This window comes from Spermophilus citellus, assembly GCF_964194105.1.
Source record: "Spermophilus citellus genome assembly, chromosome: 17".
NCBI classification, from domain to species: domain Eukaryota; kingdom Metazoa; phylum Chordata; class Mammalia; order Rodentia; family Sciuridae; genus Spermophilus; species Spermophilus citellus.
This window is the reverse complement of record NC_138199.1, coordinates 57830364-57848542: the sequence shown is the minus strand read 5'-3', so window position 1 is coordinate 57848542 and position 18179 is coordinate 57830364. Positions and strand designations below refer to the sequence as shown.

The 18179-nt window shown below is 44.4% G+C and overlaps 1 protein-coding gene across 1 annotated transcript; it reads left to right on the top strand.

Annotated features, from left to right (window-relative positions):
- The first annotated feature begins 4 nt into the window (after positions 1-4).
- Positions 5-12400, top strand: SPATA32 (spermatogenesis associated 32). Its single transcript, XM_081271776.1, has 5 exons — positions 5-714; positions 9347-9509; positions 10303-10363; positions 10622-11541; positions 12112-12400. Exons 1-5 carry the CDS (start codon positions 393-395, stop codon positions 12194-12196), a joined length of 1551 nt encoding a protein of 516 aa, XP_081127902.1. The 5' UTR covers positions 5-392; the 3' UTR covers positions 12197-12400.
- Positions 12401-18179: the final 5779 nt, after the last annotated feature.

Genomic DNA, 18179 nt, shown 5'->3' with positions numbered 1-18179 from the left:
ATTGTAGGGCCAAGCGGGGGAGGGAGAAGACACCAGACCTGCACACTTTGCCAAGGCGGTCAGCCCAGTACCTCCCAAAGGCAACTAGAAGTGGGATGTTAGGCATTGACCAGGCACGGAGAAGTGGGTGCATGTCACATGCCTCAGCTCATCCCTCCTGTCCCTGAGGCCTGGCATCCACTGAACTGAACTGAGTGTGGGCCAGGGCTCTTCCCACTTCCAGCTGCTCATGAGCATCTGCATGGGGGTGGAGGGTGACTTTGCCTGAATGAGTTCCTTGGACACAGAGCAGGGTCTGGCTGAGGACCAATGTGGCAGGGACAGAGGATACCTTGAATGATCTGGCTCCACACCCCCAATAGCTGTGCACAGTGAATGTGCATTGCACACCTATGCAGCTTGAGTTGATTCATCGGTTCTGGAGGGATCTAGACCCACGGAAGGGCAGCGTCTGGTGCCCAGAGCGGTGCAGAGTCCAGTCTAGCAGCCTCCCGCTTACCACACCCTCCCTCTGTGTGATCTGCCAGAGCGCAGTTCCCGCGCCTAAGGAGTCGCGGCAGGAACGTCACAGAAGCGGCGACATCACAGGCGCCAGCGCCCCCAGTATTTCCAGCGCCCCCACATCCCCCCGCACCAAAGAGCGCACTGGAGGCGGAGGGGCAGCAGCCACCAGTCCGCTCCCCGCCTCCCAGACAGAGCCTCGGTCAGCATGGGGCTGACAGGTGGGAGCGCCGGGCAGGGTGGGCGCCTAGGGCGGCGGGGCGAGCGCGGGCGGGGGAGGGAAGCGAGCGGGAGGGGGCTGCACAGAACGTGCCTGGGGCGCGCGAAAGGAAGGTGAACCCGCCAAATCCTTATGACACCCCTTACTCCACCCGAGGCCTCAGCACCCCTAATGATTGTGCACGGCTGCGCACTTGCTCCTCTTGAGCTGAATTCAGGGTGTTCTTGGAAGGGAGCTGGACCCACGGAAAGGGTAGTCGCCGTGTGTCCAGGAAACGACTCCCGAATTATTCCTAACTGCAGATACTCCCCCAAACTCACGTCCAACTCCTTGGTTGATGCTTGGAACTTTACAGGAAGGAGCACTCGATTTTCAACCAGTATTTATTGGTCACTTTTTCCACTTGAGGACTCAGATCGCAACTGAAATTAGGACTTTCTTCTTGGAACGAGCTATCCCAGGACTTGAGCCAGTATTAAACATGTGCCAGAGAGCAGCTCTCTCCGTTCCCAAAATCCATGGTTAAGGAATTTTCACAGGCACCATAAATCACTCCTGTGACATTTATTGCACCCCTTCCAAGACTCTTGTGCCAGGTCCTGAAAAGTGGATTGACTCAACAAAGTTGAGATGTAGGTGGGACAGCTTGGTTTGTCAGAGAAGATGACACTGGAGATTAGAGTTGGGCTTTCAGGCATGTTTAAGATTTTTCTGGGAGAGGGTTTTCCAAATATAATAGCATGTGCAAAAGCACTGGGGCACAAAAGAGCCTGCCATACTCTGGGTTAACTTGACCTTGAGGCAAGGGACAGGAAGCAGGATGCCAAAAAATTAAAAGAAGAAAAAAAAGAAGAAGAAGAAGGCAGAGGTCAGACCACACAAGCTCTCTGAGGCCACAGTGGAGTCTGGTGTGACTGGAGGCAGGTGTTATGTAGCTGACTCTCAGGGATCAGTGAGAAGCCCAGATTGAAGGAGAACATGGTTGCAGTGTTTCCACTAAAGGCTTGAAGAGATTTCAGATAGCACGATGAGAATCATCCCAGGGTTCGGAGCCAGCAAGGCTTGCTTTCAGGTTATGTGCTGTTCTTTATCGCTGTGCAACCTCATGGGAGTTTTCTCATCTCTGAGAGGACAGTCATAGCCACTGTGCATAAGGAAGCTGTGAAGTCAACGTGTGCAAAGCACTCAGCTCAAGCACCAGCAGGAAGTCAGTGCTAGGCTTGTGTTGGCTGTGGCATTGGGAGGCAAGGAGAGAAACAGTGGAAATGGAAAAGGAAGGTCAGGAGCTACAGAAGTGTGGGGGAGTCACAGGTGACAGAGGTTTCTAAATTCGGGCAAAGGATGAATCAGGAGAGGAAAAGGGAGTTATCAAGAGAGGAAAGCCTGGAAAAGAAAGAGGGTGTGTCGGGCATGCAGAATAGCACTGACCACACGAAGTCTGGCCTTGCAGCGTGTGAACTTGAGACAAGAAAAGCAGGATCAACTGCAGGTTTGGCAGAGGAAGAGGGATGAAGAATTCGGATTTTTTTGCAAAGATGTTTACTGAGCATCTACCTTGTGCCAGGCTCCATGCCGAGGAGAAGAGACTCCAAGTGAGCAACCTGCACATCCTGCCAAGGAACTCAAGGAGGGTGAGCAGGAGACCATGTGCTCAGATAGAGGTCTGCAGGGATGGACCTGGGGCGACTAGAGAAGCAGCCTCTAACCTGGCATGATGGAGAGCCCTCCAGTCATCACAATAAGATATCAGGATGGCAGAGGGAGAAGACAGCACCCTCTCCTGTGGACAATGTCTTGGATGCAGTGAATTTGAGGTCAGGAACAATGAATCTGAGGTCAGACACAAATGACTGGAGTTTGGGTGAAATGTAAATAAGAATCAGATGGGAGCGTCTGCTATGTTGCTTGAAAGCAACCTGGGCACAAGGACTTGCTCATCACTGTATCCTCAGCCCCCAGTACATGCCTGGCCTAGAGCAGGCACTCAACATATTCTTTCAACTTTATCAAAGACATGTGCAGGTGTCTCAAGGGTACTGAAGAACTTATTCAGTGACGAAAAACAAGGATCTCTACATCCTCAGGTCAACTCCTGGAAGCCACTGCAGTTGTTCCATTTGAACCATTTTTCTGCCTAATTACCTTTTTATCTCTGCAAGTTCACAAGCTCATTCTTCACTTATCAGTTCTTTGCTGATGTAAAGGTACCAGGCAGCCTCCCAGTCCTCCCAACATCAATTGCTTTAGATCTGCTGATTCCTATAAACTGAATATACTCATATTATTTTTGTAAACTTTAGACAGTATTTTTTTTTTGAAAGAGAAAGAGAAAGAGAGAGAGAGAGAATCTTTTATTTTTTATTTTTTTATTTTTCGGTGGACACAACATCTTTATTTTATTTGTATGTGGTGCTGAGGATTGAACCCAGCACCCCACCCATGCCAGATGAGCGCATTATGGCTTGAGCCACATCCCCAGCCCAAGACAGTATCTTTTGATACTCCACAAAGTAAGAAATTTTTAGAGCTCCTTCGTTCTCTTTAGCTTTTCTCTCTGCCTTCTATCTCCCCGAAACTCTAACCTGCACTTTTGGTGTCTGAATATTGAGACAATATCATTGTCCCATAACCACAGTCACGTTTTCCAAATATTTTCTAGATATTGAGTCTAAAAATTGAAAGTTAATGAACAAGATTGTTTTATTGTAACTAACTTCTTTTCATTGCAAAAACCAGGGAAAAAAGGTATCATGATTACCTTTTCTTTCTTTTTTTAAATACCTTTATTCAATTTATTCATTTGTATGTGGTGCTGAGGATTAAACCCAGGGACTCACATGTGCTAGACAAGCTATAGCCCAGCCCCTACCTTTTCTTTCTTACCCAGCTCTTTGTTTTTCCTGGAAGCTCGTATTGCCTTTTTCTTATACCCTTTGGTTTTATCATAGTGTTAGTTTCCCCTCAACTGCCATGTCTGGTCAACTATTCGGTCAGGTTTTCTTTTTCAGATCTACTATCTAGAACTCTCTGTTTGCTGCACCAATCTGAACTGATTGTTGGCCTCTATCCAGTAGATATCTGGGACTTGGCTACTTTGCTGGGATGGACATGTTATTTCCTTCTAGACTTTCTTGTTGTACATATTCATTTTGCTTTAATACATATTCAAATAATTTCCTTAAAAAGAGAAAGTAAATTTTCTGGGTTTTTTTTTTTTTTTTTTTTTTTTTTTTTGTATCTGAAATGACAGTTTGGCTGGATATAAAATTCATTTTCCTCCGAATTTAAAGGCAAGTTAGTTACAATAAAACCACTGTTGATAAGTCTGCTACCAGTATGAGTTTCCTCTCTTTGTAGGTTACTGGGTTTTCCTCTTTAGAAGCACTTAGGAGTTGTTTGTTACTGATGTAATGTACTTTCACAGCAAGGATGTTTTGACATCTGTCAAGTTGGCATTCAGTGAACTCTTTTAAACTAGGGCATCCTTCAGTTTTATTCTTGGGCTCAGGGAGATTTTGATTTTTCTTCTCTTGTGTTTGCTATTGTTTGTTGTTGTGTTTTACTTTGGGGGCTATTGGGGAATGAACCCAGGGCCTCGAGCACACTAAGTAAGCCCTCTACCACTGAGCTACGTCCCCAGCCCTCTGTGTTCTCTATTCTTGATCTCCTTTCTAGAATTCAGAAATGGATCTCCTATGATCCTTTTCTTTCATGTTATCTTACATTTTGATTCCACCTCTGGGGATAATATTCTCTGTTTTAATTTTCTAAACCTATTTGCCAAAGCTATTTCCTTCTATAATTTTCATAACATCTTGTTCTTATTTTTGATGTAAAATGTATTAAATAGAGTCATTCATTCTTGAATCTCTAAAAAATGTTTAGTTGCTCTTTGAGCTCTTTCTGTTTCTCAAATTACCTCTGGTACTCTAGGATCATCTTTTCTCTTGATCTGCTACTGACATGTGTTTGGTAATACTTGGTTGTCCATGTTCAAGAGTAGAATAATTAAAAAGCTGATGGAGACCCTTGTGACTCTAGGACCTACTTCCTGGCAGATAGCACTTTAAGATGACCAGGCAGGAACCAAACACATCAGTGGGGACCACTGCCTGCCAGAATGTGGAAGTCCTTCCTGGTGGTGGTCATGTGGCTGCCACGGGTACAGCACTTACAGTGGGGAAGGAGCACATTCAGCCCATGGCTCTGTCCTGTCTAGTTTCTCTGAGTTGGCCCCCCTGGGACTCACCTGGACAGGTGGGCTCATCCTCCTCCTACTTGCTCTTTCTCCTCAGCTGGAGTTACTTCTGACTCCACCTCTTCATCAGGTGCCAATCCTCCGCTATCCACATTCTAAAGACATAATGGACCCTCTGATGTGCTTGTGGGTCCCCCTCGTGTGCTTACTCATTGCAAACAAAGTTATACTACTGTCATTTTTTTAATATTTAAAATATTAAATACCAGGCTAAGAGGAAATGAAGGTGTGTTGTAGATTTGTAGAGCAGTATACTACCCTTTGAACTTAGGATAAATTAAATATGTATATTATAAATCCTAAAGTAACAGAGTTATAGCTCATAAAAGTCTACAGAAAAAACAAAGTCAACAGGAAAGATAAAATGGAATTGAAAATATATGCTACAAAAGAAAGCTCGGGAGACTGAGGCAGGAGGAATTCAAAGCCACCTCAGCAAAAGCAAGGCACCAAGCAATTTAGTGAGACCTTGTCTCTAAATAAAATAGAAAATAGGGCTGGGGATGTGGCCCAGAGGTTGAGTGCCCCTGAGTTCAATCCCCAGTTCCAAAAAAAAAAAAAATTAAAACAACAACAAAATACATGTAGACCTACACATTTTATATCAAAGACAGAAAATTATAAAATCTGGGACTGGAGTTGTGACTTAGCAGTATAGTGCACACCTAGTGCATGTAAGGTGCCGAGTTCCATCCTCAGTACCACATATGAATAAATAAAAAATAAAGGTATTGTGTCCACCTACAACCAAAAAAAATTTTTTTTAAGAAAATTATAAAATCTGTTCTGCATATAAAAAAAGAAGAAATAAAAAAGGAAAAGAGAACAAAAGCAATAGATTTAATAATAGACAATAGATTTAAGCCCCAGAAGCAGACTGGGTGTCAGCATAGTGGTGAAGCATGTGCTTAGCACGTGCAATACCCTGAGGTCAATCCTCGGCATCACTGGGGGAAAAAAATAAGTGGGGGAATAACTATACTAAATGTTTATGTACCTAATATTAGAGCTTCAAAATACAGAGAGAAAAAAAATACAACTGCCAAGAGAAAGAAACAAATCCACAATTATAGTTAAAAAATTTCAACACTCCCCTTTCAAAAATTGATAGAGGGCTGGGGTTATGGCTCAGTGGTAGAGCACTTGCCTAGCATGTGTGAGGCCCTGGGTTCAATCCTCAGCACCACATAAAAATAAATAAATAAAATAAAGTTTTAGGTTCATCGACAAATAAATAAATATGTATATAAATATATATACATGTATATGTATATGTGTATATATATTAAAAAATTAATAGAGAGAGTAGACACAAAATCAACAAAGATATAGAAGACTTGAACAATACTACCTACGAACATGACCTGATTGACATTTATAGAATATTCCACCCAACAATAGCCAAATATACACTAAGTTTACAACAAAGATCATATTCTGGGCTGTTAAAAAATTTAATAAATTACAGCAATCTGTATACGGGGTAAAAATGGGAGTTCATAACCCACTTGAATCAATCTGTGAAATATGGTATATTAAGAACTATGTAATGTTTTGAACAACCAACAATAAAATAAAATAAAAAATTTAATAAATTTAAAAGGATTCAAGTCATATTTGGTATGTTCTCTGGCCACAATAAAATTAAAATAAAAACCAATAGCAAAAAGATAACTGGAAAACACTCAAATATTTGAAAAATAGTAAGTACACTTCTGAATAACTCATGTGTCAAGGAAAGAATCAAATTGGAAATTAGAAAGTATTATGAACTGAACAAAAATGAACACATAACACCAAGAATTGTGGCATGCAGCTAAAGTTACAGCAATAAACTCCAATGTTAGAAAAGAGGAAAGTCCTCAAATCTGTATGTCAGTTTTTGTCTCACAAAGGGGATTGGGGCAAATGAAGCCCAAAGTAAGCAAAAGAATAAAGAGCTAAGTGACAATCAATGAAAAAAAAAAAAGCAGAAAACAGAAGAAACCAGTGAAACCAAAAGATGGTCCTTTGGGATCCACAAAATTAATAAATCCCCAGCCAAGAAGAAAGAGAACCAAAGTTATCTGAAATGAAAGGGGTGATATCATTACAGATTCTACCTATGTGCAATGGATAACTCATGCAAATGAAATTGACAACTTAGATAAAATGGGCCAATTCCTTACAAGACAAAAATTTTGGAAGCTCACTCAAGAAGAAACAGTCATGCACAGTGGCACATGTCATAATCCCAGGACTTGTGAGGCTGAGGCAAGAGGATAGAAAGTTTGAGGCCAGCCTCAGCAACCTAGCAGGACCCTGTCTCAAAATAAGAAAAGCTGGTGTTGTAGCTCAGTAGTAGAGCTCCCCTGGGTTAAATTCTCAGTATCATAAGAAAAAAAGAAACAGATATTCTGGAGATGGATGGTGCCAATGGTTGCACAATAGTGTGTACGCACCTGATGGCCCTTGACTATATAAATGGTTAAAATAAGGGGGTGTATAGGATGCACTTAGCATGCACTGGGGCTTTGTTCAGTCCCCAGCACACACACATACACACACACTATTAGACATATTTTACCACAATGAAAAGAAAACATAGGCAAAACACACTGCATGTAGCTTTTAAAACATGTAATTCACAATCATCCTGTAAGGAAGCTCCAGGCCCAAGTTCATAAGCTTCACTTGTGAATGCTACCAACATTAGGGAAGAAATAATACCAATTATTTGCACAAACTCTTCCAGAAAACCAAAGAGCAAATACTTCCAAGGCATTTTTTGAGGCCAGAACCACTCTAATATCAAATATCATTCTAATATCTAATATCAAAACTCATCATAAGAAAGGAAAATTACGTCACCAATATACCTTGTGGAAAAAAAAAAACAACTTTTTTTTTTGTACTAGGGATTGAATCCAGAATCACTTCACCACTAAGCCACATTACCAGCCCTTTTTATTTTTTATTTTGAGACAGGGTCTTGTTAAGTTACTTAGGGCCTTGCTAAGTTGCTGAAGCTGTCCTCAAACTTGGGAGACTCCTGTCTGTACCCAGTTTTAATGTATTTCTGTACACTGGCAACAATTGGAAATTGGGATTATTTTATAGACCATAGGCTGTTACTTGAATCCTCAATAGAACATCCCTAAGTCAGGCACAGAGGTCTCAAGTGGAGTCAACCTCAGACTTTTTTCCAGCCCCCACACTCCATAATCATTTCCCCCTTGTCCATACCTAGTTGCTACTTATGGAAGGGTTGAGGCTGTGGGTGTTGGTCAAATTGCCCAGGGAAACTGTAAAGCAAGTGAAGAAAGCTGTCCACTCAGAGGCTGCAGAGGAGCCAGGCTTGGGCCAGGGGGAGCTGGAGATGGAGCAGCAGACTTGTGGAGGAAGCCAGGGGAGCTGTGGTCAAGGAGGTAGAACTGGCCGTTGGGGTCCTGCCCATGGAGATACCCTCAAAGCCTTACCACTCAGTTACTACAAGATCTCCAGGCCCAGGCGGAAGCACAGAGATCCCAAACCACCCCCTGGATCAGACCTGCAAGGACCACTGCCCTCCAGTCTACATCTCCAAGAAGAGACCACAGCACATTCTCATGTTGTTCTTAGCCAGAACCAGGACTGTCACTTCCTGCCCCAGCCCAGGTTAATGGGGACCCGCTGTGCCTGATGCACAATTGCCCCCGTCACCCCCGAATCACTCTGCCATGAACTCTTATCCTCTACCTGGGGAGCAGAAAATGGGACAACCGGGTGTCATCACCCCAGGGGAAGATAAAGAGCAGCTTCTGCACTAGAAGATACAGTCTCCAGGGAGGGGCCTGGTATGGGGACCAGTCCTGGGAGTCACTCAGCCTCCTCTGCAGAGGATGATCCTAACTCACAAATCACCAGTGAGGGAGGTGCTGGCATTGCCTCAGATCAAGCCCCTGAAGTTAGGGTACTGGCCTGGGTGGGGATGGATGGGCTGGGGGAGGACAGCAAGCAGCAGAGGAGCAGAAATAGAGGGAGAAGAGGAAGGTCCACCTGGGGCGTGGTGGCCCCTACAGTTACAGGCTCCTGTAGAGGACAGCAATGTGGGCAGGGAGAGAGAGTTTCTTAAGACTTTATTCAAGTCCAGCTGTGGAACCAGAGGCAAATGAGCCCCTCTAATATTTGGCACAGTGAGATGACAGCACTGGGGCAGAGGAAGCGCTCCACCAGCGGAAGGGAAGACTCTCTCGATCTTGTGGCTGGGGTGATGGAGGTGGGATAGGCGGGGCCAGGATGACGAGTGGAGGCAAGCTGATATGGAGGACAGGACTGGTGATGTGGCAACCCACAGAGAGGAGGGATGAGCTGGAAGAGGGGATGGCAGGCAGGCTGAGGTGAGGCAGTGGGGAGGGGGAGGCGGCTGGACAGCACCACTAGCCCTGACTCCAGGATCCCTCAAGGACTGTCCCTCACCCTGCAGCTCCCCACCCTGATCTCCTTCTCCCTGCCAGGTGCCAATGGATTTCCCTGCTGTGGCAAGGGGTCAGTGGACATCGTGGAGATACCGTGAGAACCAGTCTCCCCCTTCCTACCCTTGCCCCCTGAATCCATGTGGCCCCCCACCACACCTAGAATTTCCCTCAGTTTTGCCCATTTCTAAAGTCTTCCCAAGATCAGTATCCAGGCCAAAAGTCTGGAGGTGGGGGTGTCTACCATTCCTCTTCTCTCTCTGCCTTCAGTCCCTGACACTGGAGGAAGGCTGAGGGTGATGGGGCACAACGGGGATATGGATAGGGCCTGACTACTGAGAGAGGCCTTGCCTGTTCAGGACAGAGCTGTCAGGAGGGGGCTGGGCAGGTGCCTAAGGAAGAATCAGGGATAACAATAGCCAAGCATGGAGGGCAAGGGTCAAGAGCAACAGAGAGAAACTTCCCATCCACACACATCTCTGGTCTCCAGACCTGCAAAGCTGGGAATGGGCAAGTGGGTGGACATTGCTTTGGGCTTTCCCCTTGGTAGGAAGCCCTTTTTCTGAGCTTTAGTTTTCAAAGCAAGCTATGTGGGCTCACCTGTGATGCTCCATAAAAATGAAGATTCCCTGTGTCTCCTCCAACTCACCCAATCCCACTGTGGGGATGACAGATGAGTTGGCAAACCTCCTAGGAATTTTCTAAACTCACTGGAACTTAAGAATATCATGCTCTTTGTGGGAGCGGGGACACTGAGGAGTGGGTCAGTTAGTGAGGTCATCTTACCAGCCCCTGTATAAGACAAGAGGCCTTGAGAGTCTCAGAGATCCCTTTTCCCCTGAGCCAACCTCGAGGATCCCTATCACCCACTCTGACTTCTTTTGTCTTAGGGATGACTTCAACTCTCCACGGCCCCATCCCCGATTAGCAGAAGAGGAAGAAGACCTAGAGGTGAGAGTGACAAGGTCCCCCCATATGGGGAGTTGGTAGGCAAGGGGCAGAGTCTTTGAGGCCCAAAATCCACACCAACCCTTATCCTTGACAGTTCTGGGACCTTAGTACTAGACTGGTGTGGCAGCTCACACCCCCCCCACCCCCATCACCCACCCACACTGTCTCCTGCCCCAGGCAGGTCTTTGGTGCCAGGAAGGACCTTGCAGGCAGGGACACCCAGCTTTGCCTCCTTAGCTTTTAGTTGAAATCTTTCAGGTGGAGGAAGAATTGCTAGAGCAAGAGCCTCGGCCCAGAGCAAATGTGGATTCGCACCTGGACTCAGTCCCAGATCTGGAAGACAACTCAGATGTAGACATCCCAGAGAGGGGGCCTGAAGCTAAGTCACACAATGACCCCTATTGGGAGATGAGCTCTCTGGAGTTTGGCTGCGAACACACCGAGCAGCAATATTACACAATAGAGACCCTCCATCCCTACACAGAGGAGATACCAAGGACCTTCTCGGGTTGGTCGATAGGCTCCAACTCCAGCCTCCAGAGTGTCTCAAGGAAAGAACTGACATGCCCTGAGCATCGCTCCATCCGCGTACAGACTTCCAAGCACCTCTTCTGGGCAAATAAGCTCATCCAAGCATCAGAGCACAGCCTGCAACAGGCAATAAATAGGCAGTCCAAAGAAAGAGACACAGAGAAGACCCCCAGCCACCCAAAGCAGGAGTCCAAACCCAAAAACACACTGTGCCCTGAGAATATGCTCCAGATCTCCAGGGCCCTGACATTTCGCCAAGTCACAACCTCCCAGCCAATATCAAGCCCTTGTCTGTCAACCTCCAGCCTCCCGCCATCCATCGGCCTGGAAGAGCTGATCAATTTCGCATCTTCCTTGGCCATAGCCTCCAACGACATGGAGTTGCCCAGTTTAGAACAAATGATCAAAGCTCCATCCCAGAAGTCTGCGGCACCTTCTAAAGAGCCTGTGAAACCTTGTACAGAGCCTCTGCAGCCTCAGAATCCACCCAAAGCCAAGGAGCCAGAGAAAGTTCCAGAACAGGAAAAACAGAGCTTCCCTTCTTACTTAGACTTCAAACCTGGGATCAAGAGAGCCACCATTGAGGGGGAAGTGAAGTTCCTTCCGACACAGGACATCCCCGCCACACTGCAGGAATGCAAGGAAGAGTGAGTAGACTGGGTACAACTCCCCTAAGGGCCACAACTGTGGGGCCTCATTGCTTGCCCAGCTGGGCAGGGGTAAAGAACAGCAGAATGGGGGGGCTGAGAAGGGCCACTTGCAGCTCAGTAAGGCCTCAACCTCAGTGACCTCATAAAGGCTACTGGAAACGAAGTTCTGGTGGACTGAGGTGAAGTGCCAAGGCCAGGGTCGAAGGAGGCTTGGGGACCATGGAGGGTGAGCTCTCCCAGTCTAGAGCCCGGAACCTGGGTTCAAAGTGGGAAGGGTCAATGCGGTATTAGAAAGTGGAACTACTCTGCTGGTGTCTGCCCTGCAGAGAGTGCTGTCTGGAGCCCTGGGCAAGGACACTGTGTGGAGGGACAGTGAGGGGACAAGGCTGTGTAGTGGTCCTTGCCTCTGGTAATGGAGGGACACAGACCAGAACATCAGCTTCCCAGCCACATGCAGCAGAAGGCCCCTGACCCCAGGACCTCCTCCCTTGGACAGGTCCTGGGCCTGCCCCTCCTTTGTCACCCTCTCTCTGGGACCCCAGTGACACTCTCTCTTTTGTGTTGCAGCTCGGTGCCGGGAACCAAGAAAGGGAATCCATTATTCCTGAAAATCCATTTTAAGCTGTCATCCCCTTCCACCCCAGAGAAATGACTAGACAAAACCAGTAAAGCCTCCAGTGCTGATCCCTCGCTCAGACTTTTTGTGCAAATGCTCCTGGACCAATGAGCTCACCTGGCTGCCATAGCCTAGTCTCAATTTTTTAGGGATGACACCCCCATATTTTTAGTTGTCCCCAGCCCCACCAACTCCCTGAGGGCTCCGTCATCCTGTTCCTGGCCATCCATCTCACTCTGCTCACTCAGGGATAGTTCCACTTCACTCCCCTTAGCCAGACTTCAAGGCCACCTGGAAAGACTTATCTGACTTCAGGAGGCTTCAGAGTCCTCTCTGAGGCTTCCGATTCTTAGGCCTGAAGCCAGGGGCACATTGGGATCATCTGAGGGGGGTAACCCTTGGGGGGTGGGACTGGACAGAAAGGGAGTGTGGAGGGAGTTCTTCCGGTCTCTCCTCGGGGAAGACCTGCATGGAAAAGGGATGGTGCCTGGGGGCTTGAAGGAAGCCAAGAGACTGGTCCTCCAGGGGACCACAGCATTGAGCGGGAGGTCCCTCAAATGTAAGGAGAGCCCACGGTAATGATGCATACCCATATGCAACCCAGACATGCACACACACCATATCCTAGCACTCACACTGTACATCCATGCACACACAGAATAAGCCACGCGGATGCCCATGCACACACATCCTGTGACTTTCACATGTACAAAACATGCACACAAATGCCCAAAGTTCCCCGTGTCTGGGGTCAGGCTTTGGAGGCCCAGGGGGGGTGAGCAATGCATGGAAGCTTCTGGCAGAGGCAAGATGGATGCAAAGGAAGGAAAGGAATTTGGAGTTAGGGGTGGACATGGATGTGGAGAGGGAAGTCTGTGGGAGAGAGGAGGGGCACCCTGAGCCCTGATCAGCCTCTGACCCCCCACTCTGGATGTCAGGCCCTCTGCCAAGGGAAAGCCCAGCTTTGCACATCTTCAAGAGCCTGGCAGGTGTTGAGGAGGGAGGAGGGGAGGAGTCCAGGGAGACAGATTTAGAAGAAGGGAGTAGTTGAGAATGGGTACAGCCAGAAGGAGAAGCGGGCCAGAGGCTGGAAGAAGGGACCAAGCAATGATGAAAAGGTAAAGTGTCCCAGGTGAAGCTAGACCCAAATTGTCATTAGACTCTCAGGACTCATCTTTCTGGAGTATTTTGATTTTTGTTTTTTGAAAAACAAATTTTATTTTTACAGCAGTTTTTAGGGGTACTGCAAAATTGAGCCTGAAGTACAGGGATCCCATATACTTTCTTATCCACTCACCCCACACAACCTCCCCCTCTATTGACATCCTGCACCAGGGGTACATTTGTCACAAAAATGAACCTACATCAACAAATCATCATCACCCAAAGTCCATAGTTTACTTGAAGGTTCACTCTTGGTGTTGTACCTTCTAAGGTCTTTGACCAATGTATATTGACAAATGTCTATCAAGGCAGAGTTCAGAACAGTTTCTAATGTACTCAGCCTATTCATCCCTCCCTTCTTCCATTCCCAGACAACCGCTGATCCTTTCACTGTCTAATCTTGCTTCTTCCAGAATGAGTTGGATAACATACATAGCCTTTCAAATTGCCTTCTTTCACTTAATAATATGCATTTGTTTCCTCCGTGTCTTTTCATGGTTTGATACTCCACTTCTTTTTTAGCACTGAACAATGTTCCACTGTCTGGATATATCACAGTTTACTTATCCATTCACCTACATCCTGGTTGCTTCCAACGCTTAGCAATTAGGAATAAAGCTGCTATAAACATCTGCATGCAGGTTTGTGTGTGGACTTAAGTTTTCAGATCATTTGGGTAAATACCAAAGAGGATGATTGCTTTACCGTATATATGGTATGGATTTGTTCTTTTTTGTAAGAAACCACCAAACTGTCTTTCAAAGTGATTATACCATTTTGCACTCCCACCAGCAACAAATGAGCATTCCTGATGCTCCACATCTTCACCAGTATTTGGTGGTGCCTGTATTTTGAATTTAGGCATTCTAATAGGTGTGAAGTATGTGGTATCTCCCTAACAATATATGGTGTTGAACATGTCCTACACTCACTTTTCATTTGTGTATCTTCTTTGGGAGGTGTCTGCTCAAATCTTTTGCCAGTTTTTTAACTGGGTAGTTCATTATTATTGAGTTTTGAGAGTTACAGTGTTTGCAAATAATTTCTCCCATTCCCGTTTGTCTTCTCATTCTCTTGATGTTGTCTTTTGTAGAGCAGAAATTTTTAATTTTTAATGAAGTCCAGCTTATCAATTATTTCTTTTACAGGTCACATTTTTGTTATTGCATCAAAAAAAGAGTCATTGCCATACCCACACTCAGATAGGTGTTCTCCTGGGTTGCCTTCTAGGAGTTTTAGAGTTTTGTGTTTTACACTTAGTTCTATGATCTATTTTGAGTTGCTTTTTGAGAAGGATGTAAATTCTGTGTCTAGATTCATTTTATTGTAGGTGAATGACAGTCATGTCATTGGCAAACAAAGATAGCTTTATTTCTTCCCAATCTGTATACCTTTTATTTCCTTTTCTTGTCATACTGCATTATCTGGGACTTCCAGTACAATATTAAAAACAGCAATTAGAGGGCTGGGATTGTGACTCAGTGGTAAAGCACTTGCCTAACGTGTGAAGCACTGATTTTGATTCTCAGCACCGCATACAAATAAATAAATTAAATAAAGGTCCATCAACAATTAAAAATAAAATAAAATAAAAAAAACAGCAATTAGAGGGATTAGAGGGGACATCTTCTGGATCTTCGCAGGAAAGCTTTGTGATTCTCCTTGCTAGGTATAATGTTAGCTGTGAATTTTTTTTTAATTTATTTTTTCAGTACTAGGTATTAAACCCAGGGCCTTGCACATTCCAGGTAAGTGCTCCTACTACTGAGCTATGTCCCCAGCCTCCTAGCTATAGACTTTTTTTTTTTTTTTTTTTTTTGGTGTGGGAGATTGAACCCAGGGGTGCTTAACCACTGAGTCACATCTCCAGCCCTTTTTATTTATATTTTTTATCTTGAGATGGGGTCTCACTAAATTGCTTAAGGCCTCACTAAATTGCTGAGGCTGGCTTTGAACTTGAAATCTTCCTGCTTCAGTCTCTGGAGGCGCTGAGATTACAGGCATGCGCCATTAAACCTGACTTAACCTGGACTCTTTATTATTAATTAATTTATTTATTCATTCTTTTTTTTGGTACCAGGCATTGAACCCAGGGATGCTTAACCACTGAGTCACATACCCAGCCCTTTCTATTTTTTATTTTGAGATAAGGTCTTGCTAAGTTGTTGAGGGCCTTGCTAAATGTCTGAGGCTGACTTTTAATTCATGATCCTCCCGCGTCAACCTCCAGAGTTTTTTTTTTATATTTATTTTTTAGTTTTAGGTGGACACAATATCTTTATTTTTATGTGGTGCTGAGAATTGAACCCAGTGCCTCATGTATGCTAGGCGAGTGGCTACCACATCCCCAGCCCAGCCTCCCGAGTTTCTGGGACTACAGGCAAGCACCACCACACTCGCTATAGTTTTTTTGTAAATGTTCTTTATCAAGTTGAAAATTCGCTATTTCTCGAGTTTTTGTTATGAATGGGTAGGAATTTTGTCACTTTTCTGCATGTATTTATATGATCATGTGATTTTTCTTCTTTAACCTATTGATGTGATGGATTACAAAAACTAAATCTCAAATGTTGCATTCCTGTAATAGATCCCATTTGGTTGTGATGTATAATTTTTTATTCAAGTAGAATAAACATAAATAAAAATAAAAGCAAAAATCAACAAAATCAAAAACAGGAAATCAATAGAGAAAATCATCAAAATCAAAATCTAGTTCTTTGAAAAAGATCAATAAAATCAATTAGCTCTAGCCATACTAACAGAAAAAGAGAGAAAGGATTGATATAATTTCTTCCTTAAATATTTGATAGAATTCACAGTAAACCTATCGGGCATGGTGCTCTTTGTTTTGGAAGGTTGTTAACCTTTTTTTTTTTTTTTGGTAGTTGTAGGTGGATAGAATGCCTTTATTTTATTTGTTTATTTTTATGTGGTGCTAAAGATCAAACCTAGTGACTCATGCATGCCAGGCAAGCACTCTACCACTGAGGTACATCCTCAGACCAGAAGGTTGTTAATTATTGATTCATCTTCTTTAATAGATATATTCTATTTCTCCATGTGTTATTTTTGGCAGATTGCGTTTTTCAATGAATTGTCCATTTCATCTAGATTATCAAATGTAAAGGCATAGAGTCATCCATAATATTCCTTTTTTTATTTATTTATTTTTTTTTTTAAACTATGTCCTCATTTTTTTTTTTTTAAAGAGAGAGTGAGAGAGAGAGAGAGAGAGAGTTTTTTTATTTTTTAGTTCTCGGCGGACACAACATCTTTGTTGGTATGTGGTGCTGAGGATCGAACCCGGGTCGCACGCACACCAGGCGAGCGCGCTACTGCTTGAGCCACATCCCCAGCCCCAATATTCCTTTTTTTAATCCTTTGAATATCCATTATATCTAGAATGATGTTCTCTCTTTCATTCTACTATTAATAATTTGCAACATTTCTCTCTCCCTCCCTCCCTCCCTCTTCTTTCTGTTCCCTGGCTGGAGCCTAATTGATCTTACTGATCTTTTCAAAGAACCAGCTTTTGATTTAGGTGATCTTCTGTAATGATTTCCTGTTTTCAATTTGTATTATCTTTACTTACCTTGGATTTAATTTGCTCTTCTTTTTCTAGTTTCTTAAGATAGATGCTTATTGATTTTAGATATTCCTCCTTTTCTAAAATATTCATTTTAATTCTATAAACTTCCCTCTTAGCATTGCTTTTGCTATAGCCCACAAATTTTGAATGAACTGTATTTTTATTTTCAATTTAGTTTCAAATATGTTTAACCTCTCTTGAGATTTTTGTTTGACCCGTGTATTAATTAGAAGTGTGTTATTTAATCACTAAGTTGGGGATCTCCCAGCTATCTTCCCCTCAATTCCCAGTACTGGAGGATGAACCCAGGACCCCTGCAGGGTAGCCAAGTTTTCAACCAGCTGCATCTCCAGCCTTTTTTTTTTTAAGATGTCCATGGGTTTGGGGGTGTGACTCAGTGGTAGAGTGCTCGCCTAGCATGCATGAGGCACTGGGTTTGATCCTCAGCACCACATAAATGAAAAATAAAGATATTGTGTCCACTCACTGCTTGCCCATCTTGCCTCCATTTACACCTGTGGAGGATGATGCGGAACCCCTTCTCATAGGTAGCACCCTGGATCCCAAGAGGCTGCTGTGTCACGTCTGTGTGCGCTTACGAAATTGTGCCCTGTTACAGATGGTTTCCACCCAACTCGTCTATTTATACATAAACTCTGTCATTAAAGATTTTTGAGAACATGAAAAAAAAAGATATTGTGTCCACTAAAAAATAAATATTAAAAAAAGATGCCCAGGCTGTCCTCAAATTTGTAGTCCTGCCCCAGCCTCCTGAATAGCTGGATCTGGGATCACCAGCATGTACCACCATGCCTGGCCTCCCAGCTATCTTTCTATTATTGATTTCTATTTTAATTCCATTATGACCCAAGAGCAGACATTATATAATTCTTATTCTTTTAAATTTATTAAGGTTTCATGGAATTTTTTTTAATATGGCAAACAGGTCTATATTGGGCTGGACCCTCACCCTCTCAGTTCTTGGCTTTGGGCCCCTGGGACCTACTTCTCTGGGCCTCTTGTCATTCTGACTTAATATCCAGAGTGGAGTCACAAGTTCGGGTGTCTTAAGGGAGGCAAAAACTCAGAAGAATAAAGCAGCAGGTGATCAACAGGGAGAAGCAGATCTCTGGTGAGAGAGAGAGTGTATCTCCCGCCAAAGACAAAATCCACCACAAAGGCAGCCTGGGGGCTATAGGTTTGGGGCACTGGAGCAGCCTCAGAGCCTGTGACTCTGCCTTTCAGGCAGAAGAAGGCAGAAGACCA